The 19081-nt window shown below is 54.4% G+C and overlaps 3 protein-coding genes and 4 non-coding genes across 10 annotated transcripts; 5 read left to right on the top strand and 2 right to left on the bottom strand.

Annotated features, from left to right (window-relative positions):
* Positions 1–2982: 2982 nt before the first annotated feature.
* Positions 2983–10172, bottom strand: MED22 (mediator complex subunit 22). 2 transcript variants are annotated; one of them, XM_025358625.1, is made up of 6 exons: positions 10029–10162; positions 9240–9242; positions 8694–8854; positions 7218–7298; positions 6170–6378; positions 2983–3744 (listed from the first exon to the last, which is right to left on the bottom strand). In XM_025358625.1, the coding sequence occupies exons 3-6, from the start codon at positions 8814–8816 to the stop codon at positions 3555–3557; spliced, it is 603 nt and encodes a 200-aa protein (XP_025214410.1). In that variant the 5' UTR covers positions 8817–8854; positions 9240–9242; positions 10029–10162; the 3' UTR covers positions 2983–3554. The 2 variants fall into 2 exon arrangements, with proteins under 2 accessions (XP_025214410.1, XP_025214409.1); XM_025358624.1 differs by lacking the exon at positions 9240–9242 and having other exon boundaries at positions 10025–10172.
* A 106-nt stretch (positions 10173–10278) lies between these two features.
* Positions 10279–13745, top strand: RPL7A (ribosomal protein L7a). Its single transcript, XM_025358617.1, has 8 exons — positions 10279–10323; positions 10975–11095; positions 11594–11743; positions 11950–12090; positions 12278–12357; positions 12640–12770; positions 13341–13410; positions 13579–13745. Exons 1-8 carry the CDS (start codon positions 10321–10323, stop codon positions 13681–13683), a joined length of 801 nt encoding a protein of 266 aa, XP_025214402.1. The 5' UTR covers positions 10279–10320; the 3' UTR covers positions 13684–13745.
* On the top strand, positions 11439–11513 carry LOC112608778. Its single transcript, XR_003116067.1, has one exon. It is a non-coding gene; the product is annotated as a small nucleolar RNA SNORD24 (small nucleolar RNA).
* LOC112608769 lies at positions 12133–12206 on the top strand. The gene has a single exon (XR_003116060.1). It is a non-coding gene; the product is annotated as a small nucleolar RNA SNORD36 (small nucleolar RNA).
* LOC112608768 lies at positions 12496–12568 on the top strand. The gene has a single exon (XR_003116059.1). It is a non-coding gene; the product is annotated as a small nucleolar RNA SNORD36 (small nucleolar RNA).
* LOC112608770 lies at positions 13175–13242 on the top strand. The gene has a single exon (XR_003116061.1). It is a non-coding gene; the product is annotated as a small nucleolar RNA SNORD36 (small nucleolar RNA).
* Positions 13746–14087: 342 nt separating the features above from the next.
* Positions 14088–19051, bottom strand: LOC112607588 (surfeit locus protein 1). Of its 3 annotated transcripts, XM_025358603.1 has the most exons (9): positions 18964–19051; positions 18827–18878; positions 17063–17196; positions 16898–16980; positions 15986–16177; positions 14972–15044; positions 14726–14888; positions 14339–14420; positions 14088–14260 (listed from the first exon to the last, which is right to left on the bottom strand). In XM_025358603.1, exons 1-9 carry the CDS (start codon positions 19015–19017, stop codon positions 14191–14193), a joined length of 903 nt encoding a protein of 300 aa, XP_025214388.1. In that variant the 5' UTR covers positions 19018–19051; the 3' UTR covers positions 14088–14190. The 3 variants fall into 3 exon arrangements, with proteins under 3 accessions (XP_025214388.1, XP_025214390.1, XP_025214389.1); XM_025358605.1 differs by lacking the exon at positions 18827–18878 and having other exon boundaries at positions 18964–19044; XM_025358604.1 differs by lacking the exons at positions 17063–17196; positions 18827–18878 and having other exon boundaries at positions 18964–19011.
* Positions 19052–19081: the final 30 nt, after the last annotated feature.

The raw sequence follows: 19081 nt of genomic DNA, 5'->3' as shown, positions 1-19081 counted from the left end.
GCTCACACCTGTAATCCCAGCACTTTGGGAGGCCAAGGTGGGAGGATCACTTGAGCCCTAGAGTTGGAAACCCTGCCTCCACACACACAAAAAATTAAATTAGCCGAGCATGGTGGCCGGCCCCTGTAGTCCCAACTACTCAGGAGACTGAGAAGAGAGGATCACTTGAACCCGGGAGGCAGAGGTTGCAGTGAGCCAAGATCACGCCACTGCATTCTGGCCTGGAGTGCCAGGCTGTCTCCGGAAACATATACTTTTTTCATTTTTAAAAAAGGCAGTCAAATTAAGCAGTGTGGGGGTTGAATGCCAACTACAGCGATACTAAGGTTAATTAGTTCTGACATCCCACTGCCATTCAGACCAGGCTAGACGTGATGTTGCATGGAGGATGGGTGTGACGCTGCTGATGGCTCCCCTGAACTGCTGGGTATCTTAACACCATCACCTACTGAGTTCAGAATGGGCATCTGACCCCCCAAGCCCCATCTCTTCCTCTAAGTGCCAACCCTTTTTCCAGTTAAAGCAGCTCCATCCTTCCAGGTGCTTGGGCCAGACCTTGAAACCACTGACTCCTTTCTTATTCCCCACATCCAGTGCTTCAGCAAATCCTGTCAACTGTGCCTTCAGAGCACCTTCAGAATCCGACTGGACTCACTCCCATCTCACCACCACTCTGGTCCTGTTTTATTTTTTGAAACGGGGAGCCTCACTCTTTCTCCCAGGCTGGAGTGCAATGGTATGATCTTGGCTCACTGCAATCTCCACCTCCTGGGTTCAAGTGATTCTCCTGCCTCAGTCTCATAAGTAGCTGGGACTACAGGCGCGTGCACCATGCCTGGCTAATTTCTTTTTCTTTCTTTCTTTTTTTTTGTTTGAGGTAGTTTTGCTCTTGTTGCCCAGGCTGGAGTGCAGTGGCCCAATCTCGGCTCACTGCAACCTCCGCCTCCTGGGTTCAAGCGATTCTCCTGCCTCTGCCTCCCGAGCAGCTGAGATTACAGGCATGCGCCACCACGGCCGGCTAATTTTTGTATTTTCAGTAGAGACGAGGTTTCTCCATGTTGGTCAGGCTGGTCTCGAAATCCCGACCTCAAGTGATCTGCCCGCCCCGGCCTCCCAAAGTGCTGAGATTACAGGCGTGAGCCACCACGCCCAGCTAATTTCTATATATTTTTTTAGTAGAGAAGGGGTTTTGGCATGTTGCCCAGACTAGTCTCAAAACTCCTGACCTTAAGTGATCTGTCCATTTTGGCTTCCCAAAGTTTTGGGATTACAGGCATGAGCCACCATGCCTGACCTGGTCCTGTTTTACATTTTAAGACTCCAAAATAACAACCACATGCAACACACAATAAAAACAGGCATAAAAGCTTTTCAGCTGGAACCGCCATCTTCCAGTAACTGGCCAAAATGACAAACACAAAGGGAAAGAGGAGAGGTACCTGATACATGTTCTCTAAGCCGTTTAGAAAACATGCAGTTGTTCCTTTGGCCACGTGTATGTGAATCGATAAGAAGGGTGATATTGTAGACATTAAGGGAATGGCTACTGTTCAAAAAGGAATGGCCCCCAAGTGCTACCATGGCTCAACTGAAAGAGTCTACAATGTTCCCCAGCATGCTGCTGGCATTGTTGTAAACAAACAAGTTAAGGGCAAGATTCTTGCCAAGAGAATAAATATGTGTAACGAGCACGTGAAGGACTCTGAGAGCCGAGATGGCTTCCTGAAACGCGTGAAGGAAAATGATCAGAAAAAGAAGGAAGCCAAAGAGAAAGGTACCCGGATTCAACTGAAGCGCCAGCCTGGTCCACCCAGAGAAGCGCCCTTTGTGAGAACCAATGGGAAGGAGCCTGAGCTGCTGGAAACTCTTCCCTATGAATTCATGGCATCATAGGTGTTAAAAAAAAAAAAAGAAAAAGAAAAAAGACCTCTGGAATAGGAAAAAAAAAAAAAAGGCATTAAAAAAACTATTTGGGCTGGGTATGGTGGCTCAAGCCTATAATCCCAGCACTTTGGGAGGCCGAGACGGGCGGATCACGAGGTCAGGAGATCGAGACCATCCTGGCTAACACGGTGAAACCCCGTCTCTACTAAAAAATACAAAAAACTAGCCGGGCGAGGTGGCGGGCGCCTGAAGTCCCAGCTACTCGGGAGGCTGAGGCAGGAGAATGGCATAAACCCGGGAGGTGGAGCTTGCAGTGAGCTGAGATCCGGCCACTGCACTCCAGCCTGGGCGACAGAGACTCCGTCTCAAAAAAAAAAAAAAANCTCAGAGGGAAAGCAACTTCCCTACGCCACCCCAAAAGCCAGACCCAGAGTCAGGGCTAGGCCTCAGGCTCCTGTCTGTCTAGTGCCTGCTGCTTGGCTGTGAGGTTCTCTGGTTCACGTGGTGACGGGTCAGCTGTGTTCTTACCTGTCCCCAAGGCTGGATCCTGGGCTGTCACCTCATTCATACATTGGGGAAGACGAAGGCCTCCCCATGAGAACATGAAGCACATGGATGGTGGTGGAGGAATTGGGGGTGGGGGAGTTAGGGGTCAGGTGTGCTCCCCTCACACTTCCTGCCCAGTGCTGTGACTTCTACATTTCTAAGGTGAGCCTGGCACCAAAAGACACTGGGTCTAGACTTCCATCAGGTTCAAGTTCTGATTTCTGCCACTTCACTTCCTAGCTCTGTGGCTGTGGGTACACCTCACCCCTTCTAAGTCCACATTCTCTCCTCTCCTCTCTGAAATATTGGCACTAGGAGCACCGGCTCTGGTGGCAGTGAGGATGAGATGCCAGCAGAGGCACAGGTGCCTGGATGTGCAATGATGGCAGCAGGTCCATTCACTGAATACTGGGGACCTACCAGGTGCCAATGGGGAGAGGGTGACTTCAGGCCAGGCTGTCCAGGCAGAGCTGAGGAGCTGCTGCTCGGACAGCTGCTGGGAGACCAAGGGTGGTCCTGAATTGACGAGAAATGAGGAAGAAAGAGGAGCAATGCAAAAGGGTGGTGGTGTTTTAATCAAGTCTCATTACAAAGGCAGAATTAGGAATGAGTCCCACCTAGCTTCCACATGTGTGGGCAGCCGCTGTCACACGCACCTGTCCTGGCATTCAGCCCATGGCACAGACATATGTGGCTCAGGGCAAAAACCAGTGGGTGGGGCTCTGCACTGGAACCCTGGCCTCGGAATGGGAGACCCAGCCTGCCCAACACTGCTCAGAGCCCCTCCCAACTCTGACAACAGGCTCAGGTCAGGACTCCCCTGAAATCACGTGCCCTCCTGCCCCACTGCTGAGATCCCCAACATGCCAGACCTAGCTTGGAAACCTTCTTTCACCTGGTCGCCCAGGAAGGCAGCAAACAGTGATGGTAACTCAGGGAATGATGTGCTGTTCGGAAATGGCAACAACTGTTTCCCTACTGACCTGGCTGGACCCACCCTGGGCTAACAAGCTTCCCAAGGAAGTCCCCAAATGGGAACCTAGGCTGAGAGAAGCAAGGCTATGGCGGCATCCAGAGGGCAGCCTCAGGTTTTGTTCCTGAGAACGAAGGGTGGCCCCCGAGGCTCAGGCATGCTCAGTGGGGCCAGGGCCACCAGCATGAGAGTGGGCAGGGGCTGCCACCTGTAGGGGGCCAGCACTGGGCTCCGGGGACGCCAGCAGAGGGGCCGAGAGACCATCAGCAGAGTCTGTGTCGAGGTCCAGCCTCCCGTAAGCTTCGCACAGAGGCAGGTCATTAGCTTCGCAAAGGCTTGAGCTTTTCCACCACCAGAAACCCCAGGGAGAGACAGGAGCAGGCAGAGAGGAAAGCCAGGGGAGGGGAGAGCAAGACAGAAGCAGAGTTAAGAAAACACGACCACACCCCAGACCTGCCTTTCCCTTTCTCCACTCCTGCGCCATCTGACCCGAGTCGGCAGGCCTGGCAGAGAGAGGGGGCCAGCATTGAGAGCCACCCCAGCATCCTTAAAGGAGGAAGCCGCCCTGGCCCAACCACCAGCAGCTGTGTGACCTCAGCAAGCCCTTCCTGCCCAGCCTCCACATGGGCCTGTCCTAGCCTATGCTTCCCAGCTGGTGCTGGTCCCCCTCCTCTTGCAAGAAGCTGTCAGGCTGGCAGCCCTCCCTCCTCCCTGACTGCAGAAACCCCAGTGTCACTGCACTGCAAACAGCTCTCGGAGGGCAGAGACCGTGTCTTCTTTCTGGGTTGGTCGCTACCTGAAACTTAGCCTGAAGGGGGCGACAGCTGGGAACACAGGCCCTGGCACTTCCTGGTAGTGCTACACCAGCCAGGTGGCCTCCAGCAGGCGTCCCCACCTCTAACGCAGGGAATCCTCGCGGCAGCCAGGATGCAGGTGAAGAGCACAGCTAGCCCTTCCCATGCCCGCAGCTGTGACAGTCCATGCTCGCCTCGTGCTAACCTGCAGGCAGGGGCCCTGGCTTTCCCGTGGCCTGCCTCGCCCCTGGCTTCCTCTCTTGCTCCTGCCCTCAGTGTTCAGTCTCAGAACCGTCCTGGGCACAGAGTGGCATCCCGAGGAAAGCGGAGGATAGGCAGAGCCAGAAAGAGCAACTAAACAGCGGAGAGGGGGCAGGCGAGCACGGAGGCACAGCTCATGCGGGATGGGGCGGGGAGCGTAGCACCCTTTGGGGCACCAACAGGAAGGGACAGAGGAAACTCAGCCCAGCCCTTGTCGCTTAAAGGCGATGTAGAGAGGAGGGAGCAACTGCTTCTGCCACAGGAGCTGTGTGAGGCCCCCAGGGGGCGCTGGTGTGGACAGCATGCCTGCGGGAGGAGACACAGGCTGGCCTGGAAGCCCCTCTAGGTGAAGCCAAGGGACTGCTGGGGGAGGGCATGGGAAGCCTGGCACACATGTCCTGGGTTTGCGCCCCGCTTTGCTGCAGGGCCGTGGGCAGGTTCCCTCTCTCCCTGCCCCAAGGCAAGGCAGGCAGGCTGAATTACAGGCCCACAGCTGCTCTGTCCAGGGGCCCTCAGCGACAGTGGCTGCCTCCAAGAGACAGACAAACCGAACAGCTGTGGAAGGAGATGCCCAGAAGGGTGTGAAACACCCCAGGACCCCTCTCAGCCACTAGTGTGGAGGAAATGCTGCCTCATATCTGCTGAGTTAATGAGTACTGAGGACCAAATATTCCCCCAGAACGCCCTGGAAAACTCTAGAACTGCTGCAGCTGAGCAGTGCCACTAAGCCCAGGACAGGGAAACCAAGTCCCAGGTCATGCTGGCTCTGGACATCTGTGGCTCCCAGCATGGCCACTGGGCAGAAAGGGGCATTTTAAATCCACCACCAGGAAGGTTTGTCCAGGAGAAGGCACAAGATGGACACGGACACTGCGTCTGCTGGACTGAATCTTGATTTTCTAAGCTAATGGGGCAGAGTGGAGGGCCTCCCTGTCTCCAGCCTAAGTTTACCCCAGGTGAATGATACGTGGACTCTGATTTCTCAGGGCCCCTCCAGCTCAAACAGCCGAAGGTTTCAGCTTCTTACATGGCCCCACGAGGGTCAGGATAATGGGTTTTGACCCTTCTGCATCCCCGGGGCCCAGCACGAGGCCTGGCATGTAGGTCGGCTCCAGCTCCGTGGATAAGGCTGAGTGGGTCAGAAACTGGAGGTCCAACGGCTTTCAAGGCCATTCCCTCATTCCCTGCCTGGGCTTCATCCCCCCACACTCCTATGACTGTCCCTGCCTCCACACTGGGGCTTGGTGACATCCACATGGAATTGTAACCCGGGTGCCCTGGACATAGGTGTGGACCTGACTGCCCAAGAGGGGCTGGCCCGGCCTTGGCTGAAATCTCTACATATGGATTCAGAAGCTAACAGGAGCAGCCCAGCCCCAGAAGGCACTGCCTGAGGAGGAACGCTCTCGGAAGAGGACCTGCGGGGCATACAGCCAGGCGCCTCCCTTCTCCAGACCTGGCCTATCCGACTGGCATTGAGTCCTGTGGTTTTCATCACACTGCACTGTGGGAAAGGCCCAGGGCTCTGGCAGATGGTTGTGAATTGTCTGTCGATCAAACGCTCTGGTCAGAAGCTCTGCTCTGAAACCCAGGCACGGCTCCACTGCCAAGACCAGCAAGAATTTGAAAAAGCAGAAGGCAGCCTTGCCTGCTGGCCAGGCCCAGGTAGGCGGGCTCCCGCTCTGCATGGGGAGTCCAGCGCTATTTATACCTGGACGAGTAATACTCCTCCTCCAGCTCATAGAGGTCGATGGAGATCTCGTCTCGCAGTGTGATGAGCTTCCGGTCGCACTCCTCCTGCAGTGCGCGCAGCTGCTGATTGCGCTGGTCGATGGCCTCATTCACTGAGGGGAAGTCATTGAGGATCAGGAACTGCTTGAGGTCGGACACCAGCTTCATCAAGGACTCGCCGGCTCGGACCTGTGGCCATCAGAACCAGGGCGGGCACAGGGTGAGGGGGTGACAGCGGCCCTGCCTGCAGGTGGCTGATGTGGGGCAAGGGATGGCCTCTCTGGGACCCTCAGCTTCTCATCTGCAAAGTGGGACTCTACCCCTGACCTCCACAAGTTCATTTGTGAGAATTAACTGAGCAAACTAGGATGTCAGTTCTGCAAGGCAGGCCCTCCCCTCCCTCAGCCTCTGGCTTCCACTCCTGCAGGACTGGCCTCCAGTCCAATCATGCAGGTGCACATTCTGCTCATGAAAAACTCAAACCCCACAGATAAAACTACGATCCCATTTTGCCTCCTGCCCTGGGGTAGGGGTAGCATGGCTGCCAGCTGGGTAGAGCTCCTGCGAGACCTTTTGCCATGCATTTTGAGCCCTGGACGTGCACCTGCGGGAATATCTGCTTGCTGTGTTTCTCCTGTGATCCGAAGGAATCCAATGGCGCCTACAGTTCCATTCAGCTGTTTGTCTTTTCACTCACAACTGACCTTAGGAACTCGTGAGTTAGCAGGAAGGGCTGCCCTCTTCCCGGCCACTGCACAGTTACAGGACAGGTATGGGCGGCTCTCTGCCCAGCCCTCCTCCGAGTGCCCTACGTGAGGACAGTCTCCTGAGAAACGATTTGCCCCCACCTCATTCTTTAAAGCTGCTGACTGGTGAAACCAAAGCATCTCTACATTTGCCTCCTTCTGCTCCTTCTCGGGGGAAGAAGAGCAGACCAGCCCCAGAACCCCCTACACGCCACCCAGGAAACCCCAGCCGGGACAGATGCTCCTGGAGCCCAGGCTGTGCCCTCCACCCTGGCCACTCACAATGTTGGCGGCTCGCACGTGCATCTCGTAATTGTCCTGTTCACCCTGAGTGGCCCGTGACACCTGCGTCTCGTCCTCAATCTGGGGGCAAACAAGAAAACCTAGAATCAACCCAGTCAAGGCATCAGCACCCCTGGCCCGGCCCAGCCCAGCTTATGGTAACTGTCATCTGCCCAGGATGCCCACACTATCCACAACCTGTCTGTGGTGCTGTCTACAGACCTGAGCGCTGTCAGCCAGACCTCTGGCAAGGTTCAGTTCCATCCTCTCCTGTTCTGGCCATGGGAGACAACAGGCACCTTGCTCAAGACAAATGGAGGCAACTCACACTGCTTACTGTGCTACATGCAGGGATGGGGGCTTATCTTGGACCAGTCTTTTTGGGCTGTGGGAGCCCTGTCTGGCAGGAACCCTTGTCACTTGCTTGGCATTTGGTAAACTGCTGGATGAGTGAAGGGATGATATATTTTTTTTTCAGCGACCATTTCCTGATCACTTCCCAGGTGCCACGCTGTGTCACGTACTTGACCACTATTAGCCCATGACATTTTCACAGAAGCCTGCCCTGCCACCCCTGGTTTATAGGTGGCCAAGCGAGGCTGGGACAGACTGGTGTGGTCAAGGAGTCTCAGATGGTGAACAGAGGGGCCAGGAGCCCAGCCAGTGCGTTCGGCTAACTTGGACAGGGCTTCCCAGCAGGTCTTGCAAGGGCTCAGCTCAGGGTGGGTGTCAGGTACCCTCAGTGGTTAAGACCTAGACTTTGTGGGTTCAAATCCTGGCTCAGCCAGTTATGAGCTGAGTCACCTTGGGCAAGTCACTAAGTCTCCTGGGCCTGGGTTTCCTCCTGAAATGAAGAGGACAACCGTGCCCACCTCACAGACTCCTCATGAAGATTCAGCAGAACAGGCACAGACAGCCTCACAACGTGGTTTGACACATGGCAAGCACTTAGTACATGCCAGCGTCCATACTTATCATCATTGCTTATGGAGCCTGCAGGTCTGCAGCAGCCAGGAAGGATCCAGCCCAATCTAGTGCAGCTGCAGCAGTCAGCAGGCTTGCAGGCCCCAGTGCTGACCACTCCACCTGCCTGGAGGGCCCCCCACTTCTCCCCTCAGTCTGCTTTTCTCCTGCTCACTGGCTCTGTGCCCAAAGTAAGTGTTTTACACAGGTAAACTCACCAGTCATCATAAGGACCCCACAAAGCAGGAGAAACTGAAGCACTAAAAAGTGAAATCTCCACCCAAACCCATACTGTTAGTAAGGGCTGGACATGGGTCCGCGGCAGTCCAGCCAGAGTCCCCTGCGCTGCCTTGCCAGGACGTGCCATTATTTGGTGTATCTACTGACCAGCTCCCTGTGCACTGGGTGCTTCCTGCCTGGAACACTATTCACTCACGCTGCTCAGCCCCTGGCCTCTCCTGTCTCCATCTCTTCCCAAACCCTGCTTCCCTTGGTGGTCCCCCCCACCCCCACCTTGGCGGTCTTGATGATCTCCGTGAAGTTATCCATGATGGACTTAATGTCATCCTTCAGCCGCTTGTTGTAGGACTGCAGCAGCGTCTCCTTGCTCTGGGGCAGGGCTCTCTGCTGGGCCATGGCCGAGCCTCAGGCAGCGCAGCGGGAAGACCTGGGACCTTAGAGTGCAGCACAGACCTCTGAGTGCAGGCAGAGTCAACCCAGGCACCCTCTATGCCCCAACCTTAGCAGAACACGCAGATTTCTGGGGATTCCCTTTCTGCCAAATAAAGTCAATCACTGAAACACAGATGAACTCAGTCCATCAGCAGGCACTGCAGGGGGTTCCAGGACTCTCCTCTGGCCCCGCCTTTGCCAGAGCAAGCTCATCCTGGAACTCCTGGCCAGCCCTCCAAGCCCTGTCCAGGGCTGCAGTCCAAACTTCATATCCAGGCCCACAGAGTGTCCCAGAGAGGCCTGCAAGCTCATCACCAGCCCCTGGCATAACTTCTTCGCGCGCCGCCACCCTCACCACGCCCTCCCATCCAAGGAGTCCTTCTGCACCGCCTACATCCACGCTTTTCTTCCATTCCCACTCCGGCTGCCCCGCTCCAGACCTCATCCCTGCACTGCGGCCCAGCTCCCTTCAGTCTCTGCGCGGCAGAGAAGAGGTCCTAAAAAGTGGTCATTCCGGCCGGGCGCGGTGGCTCACGCCTGTAATCCCAGCACGGGAGGCCAAGGCAGGGATCACCTGAGGTGAGGAGTTTGAGACTAGCCTGACCAACATAGTGAAACCCCGTCTCTACTGAAAATACAAAAATTAGCGGGGAGTGGTGGTGGGCGCCCGTAGTCCCAGCTACTCGGGAGGCTAAGGCAGGAGAACCGCTTGAACCCGGGAAGCACAGGTTGCAGTGAGCCGAGACCACGCCACTGCACTCCAGCCTGGGCCAACAGGGGGAGACTACGTCTCAAAAAAAAAAAGGGGGGGTGGGGTCATTCCACTCCCTCGCTTAACATCCCTCATGGCTCCTCCACCGGGACAAGGGGCTCAAGCCCCGCGCGCCTCTCGGCCTCTGCCGTAAGCCGCACTGGACAGCCTCGGCGCTGGACCTGCCTGGCCTTCGGGCCGGGCCTCTGCGCGCGGTGTTCAGGGAGGGTCCGGGCCCCCTAGGTTCGCGGCCTGGCGCACGGCCGAGCGGACTCCTGGAAGCACTCGCGTTGTTTGTGCCCATTTTTGACGGGGTGGGGGAATTAAGTCACACGTAGGAAAGTGGATCCCCGACCTCTGCGCCTACGCACCCACACACCCCCCACTACCTCCATCCCCACTCCCCACCACACCCTCATACCCACCCCAGCGCCCGCGCACCAGACGCCGCGTCTGCCGGGTCGGCCTGGGGCGGGGTGGACAAGTGCCTCTGGGACCCGCACTTTCCCGCGTCTCTCCCCCGGCCGGGCCCGCCCGCCGCAGCGTCTCTTCCCCGCCGCGCCGCAGCCTCTCGGCCCCGCCTCGATTTTTACATTTATAGGAGTGCTGTTGCTTTAAATCTGAAATCCCGTGCCGGTATCAACTCTCGCGATCTCCAAGGCCGCATACATATTACCCACAATTCCCTTTTCTTTCTCTCTCCTCCCGCCGCCCAAGATGGTGAGTGAGTCCTATTTCCGTGCCACTATAGCCAGGTCTCTGGTGTATCCGCTGCCATCCTCCTCCAGGCGCGACCACGGAGGGCCTCCTGCTCCGCCTGGCGCCAGGAGAGCCCTGCCCGGTGTGGCGCGGAGACATCGAGATGGACTAGAGCCCCGGGCGGCCGGGAGCGGGATGCGTTGATCCCGGTGTTGCTGGGCTGGGGGAGGAGGGCCTGGAGCGCCGCAATGCGCGGTTCGGAGTGGACGGGGCCGAGGCGCCCGGAGCCTTAGCATCTCCTGGGCTTCCTGGGGGCCGCTCCAGAGGTCTTGAGTGACGAGTTCTGAGCCCGCCCTGTTGCTTCTAGAACCTGCGGGGCCGCGATCCAGAGGGATCATGAGTTCGGGGCGTCTCCTGGGTTGGCGACGCGGAGAGAGCGTGGCCTCGGGCTTAGCCGGGCTCCGGCCGCTCGGGGTTCCTGGGGCTGCGTGCTCGTGCTGATGTGAGACACTCCTGTCGAGGGGTGGTGTTGGGGGGCTACAGAACGCTGCTCGCCGGTCTCGTTCAGGCAGGGGCTGTCGGCGCCCCTTGTTTTGGAGGCGCCAGCCTGAGACCTACCCCGGACAAAGCGAATGGAGGCGGCGGTTTAACTGACGTTTTCTTTCTGCCCAGCCGAAAGGAAAGAAGGCCAAGGGAAAGAAGGTGGCTCCGGCCCCTGCTGTCGTGAAAAAGCAGGAGGCCAAGAAAGTGGTGAATCCCCTGTTTGAGAAAAGACCTAAGAATTTTGGCATTGGTGAGTAACGGCAGAATGAAAACTGTTTTCCCAAGGGAAAATGGTAATTGGGTTGTGTCGTATTTTGTAGGTTTTAGTGGGTGTAAAGTGGTCGCAGTCCTTAACCCGTGTCTCTTAGAGACGGGGGTAATGATGATACATGCTCCGTGCTTTCATTGGGAGTTGCTGAGTGAGCATTCAGCTCAATAGGGTAGTGACCTTGGATTCAGCTTAGCCATCCGGAAACAAGTACAGTAGCACTGTCACGGCGAGGCACTAGAACAACAATTCTGCTGTACTTGGTGGCGCCTTGGCTTGTTAGATGAGGAAAAGCATCGTGCTCTCGGGTTCTCAGGTGTTTGTGTGCAGATGATGTAAAAGAATATTTGCTATCTGAAAAATGGTGATGACGTTTTAAACCACCAAGATCGCTGATGCACCAACGCCCTTCTTGGTGGCCCCAGACGTGAACTTGACATGGGATTTGAACCTCTCTCGATGTCACCCTTTATTTCTCAGGACAGGACATCCAGCCCAAAAGAGACCTCACCCGCTTTGTGAAATGGCCTCGCTATATCAGGTTGCAGCGGCAGAGAGCCATCCTCTATAAGCGGCTGAAAGTGCCTCCTGCTATTAACCAGTTCACCCAGGCCCTGGACCGCCAAACAGGTGAGGTTCTGTGGCGTGGAAAGAGTTTCTCAGGCAAGGATTCCTTATTTCATCCAGAACATGAGGGTGGATGGCCTTAGGTTTCTTGAACTGCATCTGTCATTACATTATAGTCAGCATATAGCAGGACAGTGGTCTAGCATTTGTATTAAGTGACAAGGATTAGAACCTTGACTGTAAGCCTAAACTGAAGAGTGTTTTTCCAGCTACTCAGCTGCTTAAGCTGGCCCACAAGTACAGACCAGAGACAAAGCAAGAGAAGAAGCAGAGGCTGTTGGCCCGGGCCGAGAAGAAAGCTGCTGGCAAAGGGGATGTCCCCACTAAGAGACCACCTGTCCTTCGAGCAGGTGAGTAGGCCCCAACTTAGGGTGAACACTGGGGGCAGGCTGTTGCAGTGATGTAGAATTTCTTCGCCTGAAATCACTGTGAAGAGTAAAACCGAGCTTTTTAACACTGAGTCAACAGCTGAGCCCAGCAGCTTCTTGTGACGGGAGCAGGCCCTGTGGTTGCTCACAAAGTGGTTGTGTGTTCTAGGAGTTAACACCGTCACCACCTTGGTGGAGAACAAGAAGGCTCAGCTGGTGGTGATTGCACATGACGTGGATCCCATCGAGGTGCGTTTGCCTGTTGACTGCTAACCCAAGGGCTTCTGTGTCAGTATTAGGAAGAGAGAGCAGGCCTAATGCCAAGTCAGTGGTGGGACTGAAGTGGGTGAGGACAGTACTGACACAGATCCAGCACATGCATGGCTCTTGCAATGATGTGAATCTCTCCCTGAATTCAACCTTGAAGTGCAAATCCATGAGCTTTTTAACCCTGAGCAATTGCCACCAAGCGAACTCTGAAATTTACTGCTTTTGGTCAAAATACACTCTTCAGCTAATGCTTTCTTCCAGCTGGTTGTCTTCTTGCCTGCCCTGTGTCGTAAAATGGGGGTCCCTTACTGCATTATCAAGGGGAAGGCCAGACTGGGCCGTCTAGTCCACAGGAAGACCTGCACCACTGTCGCCTTCACACAGGTGAACTCGTAAGTACATAGCCTGGCCCCAAACCTCCCCTAGCTCATTTAATGCATGCCTCACAGTTGTTTCCTTTTGCCTTAAAGGCCAATCTTTTAGTTTAAGAAATACATTTGCCGGATGCAGTGGCTCACACCTGTAATCCCAGCACTTTGGGAGGCCGAGGTGGGTGGATCACGAGGTCAGGAGATCGAGACCATCCTAACACGATGAAACCCCATCTCTACTAAAAAATACAAAAAAAATTAGCCAGGCGTGGTGGCCGGCACCTGTAGTCCCAGCTGCTGAGGCAGGAGAATGGCATGAACCCTGGAGGCGGAGCTTGCAGTGAGCCGAGATTGAGCCACTGCACTCCAGCCTGGGCAAAAGAGCGAGACTCTGTCTCAAAAAAAAAAAAAATGTATTTGAACTTTTGCCAATGATGGTTAAGAATTTCTTCACCTGAATAAACCATGTGGTCAACATTGCATCTGAGGCAAAAGATTGTTTTGAGCTAAAACTGAAGATATTTCTGCATTCTAAAAGGGAAACTAAGACCAAAAAAAAGCCCCACTTTTGTTTTCCCTCCTGCCTTTTAGGGAAGACAAAGGCGCTTTGGCTAAGCTGGTGGAAGCTATCAGGACCAATTACAACGACAGATACGATGAGGTAAGAGCTTTACAGAAAATATTGTCATGCACAAATCATTTTACCAAGTAACTGGCTGGCTTATGAGAAGTTCTGACGATTAGCTTGTAACAGTCCAACAGAATAACGCAACTGATAACCTTGAAAATATCAGAAAACAAGTCTGACCGCCTCTTTCTGTCTTTTCAGATCCGCCGTCACTGGGGCGGCAATGTCCTGGGTCCCAAGTCTGTGGCTCGTATCGCCAAGCTCGAAAAGGCAAAGGCTAAAGAACTTGCCACTAAGCTGGGTTAAACGTACACTGTTGAGTTTTCTGTACATAAAAATAATTAAAATACAAATTTTCCTTCAGCCAGCGTCTGTTGAGTATCTTCGGTTGAATCTTATTTGGGGCTAAGAAGTACCCTTTTTTTGAGATAGCCTCACTCTGTTGCCCAGGCTGGAGTTGCAGTGGTGTGATCTCACAGCAACCTTCGCCTCCCAGGTTCAGGATATTCTGGTGCCTCAGCATCCCAGGTGGCTGGCTGATTCATGTTAGCCAGGCTGGTCTCAGCTCTTGACTTCAAGTGAGCCACTGCACCTGGTCCTTCCCGCCCTTATATATTCTTACATCAGGCATTTTGTTTCCTAGAGATGTAACTTGCGTGTCAAGTTTTGGGAAAACCAAGCCAGGATTTTATTAACCAGTCATGAGCTCATTTAAGGTAGAAGGCCAGAACTTTATACTAGCAGCACATGATCCAGCATAAAGGCAGTCTTTTTACTTCATTATTCAGGGACAGGGCTTTAGCAGCTGATCTGTCACACACCAGGTGTCCCACGTAGGAATTTCTTAAACCACAGGTATGATGTAGCTGCAGAGAGTCCATACCTTGGGGTTGAAAGAAAGCTGGCATTAGCAGGCTGCTGGGCTGAAGGGGAGGGAGCCAGAGGGTCGCTGGGGACTCACCAGGTCACGATGTACTGCAGATGCTCGTTCCTCAGAGTAACTCTGGTTTGCCCTCCAATGGGTCCTCCAGGGACTGTGCTCTCTGCAGAGACAGCAGACTTGAAGTCCACCCTCTGCTGCCTGCCAGCCTCTGCACTACTTCCTAGTGGTTGTCATTTTTGTGTGGCCAGTTGGAAGTCCTGTATGGCCTTTACCTTGGGTAACCATCCCCAGCCTTGTCTGCTCAGTACTTGCCGAGGTTACTCTTTGCTGAGTTGCTGCCCCCCCCCCCCCATATACACACATGCGAGAACATAAGCCATGGCAGTGACTGGGCAATGAGAGTTAGGAGGAAGGACAGTTATTCACAAAAGCTACTTATTCTGGGGTGGGCTGGTCACAACGTACGGAAGTTGGCGTCAATGAAGATGGGCTCTGCGCCTGTGATTCTGGCCATAGCTTCCAGGTCCCGGTAATACCAGTGGTTCCTTTCTGGATTGTTCTCGGGGACAAAAGGTTGCCTGGTTTCTGTCAGCCTCACCATCCCAATGAGGTCCACTTCTCCCTCAATCTATAAAGGAAGGCGTGAGACTGCACAGAGCCTGGCGGACTCCCAGAGCCTTCTCTAAAGTAGGAAGAGTCCATGTCCCTTACCTGGCCTTTCTGCCGGGTTTCAGGATTCACTTTCTTCCTGGGAACGAACCCTCTATTAACCAGGATGGTGGTTCTAGGGTAATGAAAGTACTATGTCAGGTGGGGAGGGTTTTTGAATAAACACAGTCACTCAGGCACCCATAGGAACAACTAGAGCACCAAGGAAGGCTTTTAAAACAGGACTGGCTCAGGGGAGCCCTGGCAATGCCACACAGGCAGTCTTCCTCTCTTGAGGCCCCTTCGTGGTCAGTAAAAGCCTCCCTGAAAAATGCGGCTTTCCCCTTCTATCTCTGCATCTTGTGGTCTACCCACTACAGTGTGCAACTGGTGAGCAACACTGCCATCCAAGAGTAGACCCCACACCTCTCCCCTGAACTGTGGCAGTGGCTGTCTCCAATCCCTCATAACCAGGGCAGCCGTGAGGAACAACCCTGTCACCCCAGCCTGCTGGAGATGAGCATTTGGGCCCTATCCCAGGCGTAAAACAGAAACCCACGGGTTAACAAGAGCCCCAGGTATTTTCATTTGTACGTGAATCCTCCAGTTCCCCAGTTAATCACACAGGTGCTCCTGTACCTATCATTTGCTTTGCCTGAAATGTTCTTCCCATCTCTTAACGCCCCCTAGGGAACCATCCCTGCCTCCACTCCCTCAAGGTAGAGCTGAGGTCCTCTCTCTTGAATTCCTCTCAACTGGCCTCTCTTCATAGTCCGCTATCATCTAATGTGTGGGCAACTGGACAGTTCTCCAGAGGAGGGGCCCTTGTTTCACGAATCCCTCCTTTCCCTTCAGAGGTCAACATATAGAAATTACCCAGTCATAAATGAGCCAGCTGAGAAGGTTAAGTCAATGTCACAATTAGGGACTTAAACGATGCAAGGAATTGAATCTTCTGGGTACCTTGGGTTCCTCAGGGTCTTACCAAGGTTAGGGATTGTGAAAGAAATAGTGATGTAAATTAGTATACCCCGACTGCCTCTGCCAGGACAGCCAGCTCCCACATACCCTACTCACCCCAGGTCAGTGCAGTGGAAGGGAGTGACCACATAGGCCCCACTCTGAGTTGAGGAGGAGATGCGGCCGGCCTCCCAGGCCTCCCGGGCAGGGTCCACCATGGTCCGGGGCATCATATACAGCTCCTTGGAGTGGTCAAAGCACCCCTTGACCTTCACTGGCCTATACTCCATATTTTTCAGTTCCATTGGGCTGCATTGAGATAAGAACAGTGGCCGAGCAAGGTTTGGCTGGAAAACGAATCCCCTAATGAGGGTGGCAGACTACACAGCCCACCAGGGCCAGACAAGTAAAGGAGAAAGGCAAAGGGCATGCTCTCTAAAGGGGAAGTGGCCCTCATGCCATGTGGGAATGGGGATCTGCACTGCCAGAGTCCAGCTTTACAAGAGAAGCTAAAAATCTGGACTCCTCAATGAATATGTGAAATTTTAAAAAAATATGTGGGCCAAAATCCCACCTGCAAGCCAAATCTGGCATACTGTTTGCTACCCTGAATGGCAAATGTGGTTAAATATACCTGTCTCTGTAGGGCATATTCTAGGGAGAGAGCAGACAAATCATTTAGGGCACTTTTTCAAAAGACCACCCTCCCAGTGAGACCTACATTATCTGTCCTCAGCCACAGAGCCTTGGGCCCTGTGGAGAATAAGTTCACTACACCTGAAAAAAGGGTGACACCCAGGATGCAAAGTAAGACTTTCCTCCATATGTCAGGAGGTGGCCTCAGGTAGCTTCACAAGGGCAGTCACGTGTCAAGAGCAAGCCCAACAGGATGACTGATCATGAGAGCTCCACCTGAGGTCAAGGCAGTGACTAAAAGTCCCGCCAAAAGGGGCAGGCTGGCCAGCAGAAGCCAGGGCTCTGCTGTTGAACTCAAGTGAGACTGGCCCTGGGGGGCAGCCACATACTCACTCTGCTGGCAGAGGGACAGGCTCAGCCAGAACTCGAGACTCCAACTCTGCAATCAGGTTCAGCTTCCACTTCCGACGTTGGACCTGCAGTGACAGAGCATAAGCCCAAGCAGATGGCAGCAGGGTCAAGGGCCCAGAGTTATGCACACCAGATGCCAGTCTTTACCTGCCATGTCCCCAAGCCAAAGGCAGTCACAGGGATGAGGAGCAGGACCCACTGAAGAAAGGAGTCATCTTCCGCTTTTGTGGCAGATGCTTCTGCTGCAGAACTGCCACATCTCCTTGGCCTCCAGGCCACCCCTGGAGAAAGTTTCACAACACTGACATGGGGCCAGGAGCCCTTGAACAGATACCTGGAGCAGCCAGTTCCAAGATAGACTCCAGTACTACCAATCAAAACCTGCTTCCTAGAGCCAACTAGCAGCACCTGTATCCAGCCCAGCTCCTAACCCGGTGCCCGGGACATGGCACACACTGAGTTATGTTTGCCAACTGAGTGAGATCTAGGGCTCAGTGCTGGCTTGGCCACCAACCATGACCCTGGGTAACTCATGCCTTTTTACTCAAGAATATAGATGTATTCCACTGCACTAAGATGCACCATTCATCCATTCAAAATGCATTTAATAAACAGCTACAGTTGGCCGGGCGTGGTGGCTCACGCCCATAATCCCAGCACTTTGGGAGGCCAAGGCGGGCAGATCACAAGGTCAGGAGTTTGAGACCAGCCTGACCAATATGGGAAAACCCCGTCTCTACTAAAAATACAAAAATCAGCCTGGCATGGTGGCACATGCCTGTAATCCCAACTACTCGGGAGGCTGAGGCAGGAAAATCGCTTGAACCCGGGAGGAGGTGGTTGCCGTGAGCAGATTGTTCCACTGCACTCCAGCCTGGGCAATTAGAGCGAACTGTCTCAAAAAATAAAAAACAAAAAATAAGCAGCTACAGTTACTAAGTAGCTTACCCAGGCACTAGTGGTTATTGTGTTATGTAGAGAAACATATCAACTCAGAGTAATGGCTCACAGAGCTCTCTTAACAGCTTTCCATTTTTACAACTCATCGTAAATGTTAAGATGGAAGAATGTACACAGAAGGTGCCTTTAAGCTCTCAGAGGGTGAGTCCCATCCGCTGAAAAGCACCAGCGACCTTGCGGATACTATTAAAAAAAAAAAAAAAAAAAAAGGACGGGCGCGGTGGCTCACGCCTGTAATCCCAGCACTTTGGGAGGCCGAGGCGGGCGGATCACGAGGTCAGGAGATCGAGACCATCCTGACTAACACGGTGAAACCCCGTCTCTACTAAAAATACACACACAAAAAATTAACTGGGTGTGGTGACGGGCGCCTGTAGTTCCAGCGACTCGGGAGGCTGAGGCAGGAGAATGGCGTGAACCTGGGAGGCGGAGCTTGCAGTGAGCCGGGATAGCTCCACTGCACTCTAGCCTGGGCAACAGCGCGAGACTCCATCTCAAAAAAAAAAAAAAAAAAAAAAGGGCAGGTTTGCGGCAGGCTTGCACAGCACTCTACACATGGCAAAATAACTTGTGCTGCACACCGAGAGAAACACGTAAGCCGCAGTGTTTAGATGCGCTTTACTTTCAGAGTCCTGGGCTTTCAGCCTGGGCTGGCCACCCATTAGCTGGATGTGACGTTAGGAAGTAATTCTCGAGCCTTCTCTGTAACACAGGAACGACCAAGGAGCTACCCCTCGCGTTGTTGTGAGGACAGAGCGCTCGCTACATGCCCGGCACACGACCACAGTTCCACTGAAAGCATTTTAAGATGGAACTTGTCACTCCCAGGGAACCTCCGCTCAGCCGGCAGTTGGCTCATTTCAATCCCCACGACACTCCTTCAAAGCGCAGGGCAGACAGCAGGTGGCTCTGCCCAGGCGCCTAGATCACCGCCCGGCCTGCGGCCCTCACCTGGGCGCGGGGACACCCCGAGGACGCTCCTCCAGGCGGCGCTGGCAGGGGCCTGCGGACACGGACGGGCGGGCTGAGCTCCGGGACCCCTCCCCTCGCCCCGTACCGCCCTCTCGTCCCCGGCGCCCCGCGCTCACCCGTCCCAGCCCCGCCGCCCGCTGCCCCAGCTGCATCGCAGCCACCGCCGCCATCGCACCCGGCCCCGCGGGCTCTTCCGGGACGCAGGAGGCATCTGCTTCCGGGTCGCCGCCGAGT

Source organism: Theropithecus gelada, chromosome 15, assembly GCF_003255815.1.
Source record: "Theropithecus gelada isolate Dixy chromosome 15, Tgel_1.0, whole genome shotgun sequence".
NCBI lineage: Eukaryota > Metazoa > Chordata > Mammalia > Primates > Cercopithecidae > Theropithecus > Theropithecus gelada.
This window is presented reverse-complemented; position numbering and strand designations above follow the sequence as displayed.

What these genes read in the sequence shown, in the direction of transcription:
- MED22 (XM_025358624.1), bottom strand. Translation starts at nt 8,816, where the DNA reads ATGGCCCAGCAGAGAGCCCTGCCCCAGAGCAAGGAGACGCTGCTGCAG. An exon ending in AGATCATCAAGACCGCCAAG is followed by an intron (nt 7,299 to 8,693) that starts GTGGGGGTGGGG and finishes GTTTGCCCCCAG; the next exon opens with ATTGAGGACGAGACGCAGGT. An exon ending in ACGTGCGAGCCGCCAACATT is followed by an intron (nt 6,379 to 7,217) that starts GTGAGTGGCCAG and finishes TGATGGCCACAG; the next exon opens with GTCCGAGCCGGCGAGTCCTT.
- RPL7A (XM_025358617.1), top strand. An exon ending in GCCTTCACACAGGTGAACTC is followed by an intron (nt 12,771 to 13,340) that starts GTAAGTACATAG and finishes CCTGCCTTTTAG; the next exon opens with GGAAGACAAAGGCGCTTTGG. An exon ending in ACAACGACAGATACGATGAG is followed by an intron (nt 13,411 to 13,578) that starts GTAAGAGCTTTA and finishes CTGTCTTTTCAG; the next exon opens with ATCCGCCGTCACTGGGGCGG.
- LOC112607588 (XM_025358603.1), bottom strand. Translation starts at nt 19,017, where the DNA reads ATGGCGGCGGTGGCTGCGATGCAGCTGGGGCAGCGGGCGGCGGGGCTG. An exon ending in TTGGCTTGGGGACATGGCAG is followed by an intron (nt 16,981 to 17,062) that starts GTAAAGACTGGC and finishes CTGTCACTGCAG; the next exon opens with GTCCAACGTCGGAAGTGGAA. An exon ending in TTCCACTGCACTGACCTGGG is followed by an intron (nt 15,045 to 15,985) that starts GTGAGTAGGGTA and finishes TCATTACCCTAG; the next exon opens with AACCACCATCCTGGTTAATA.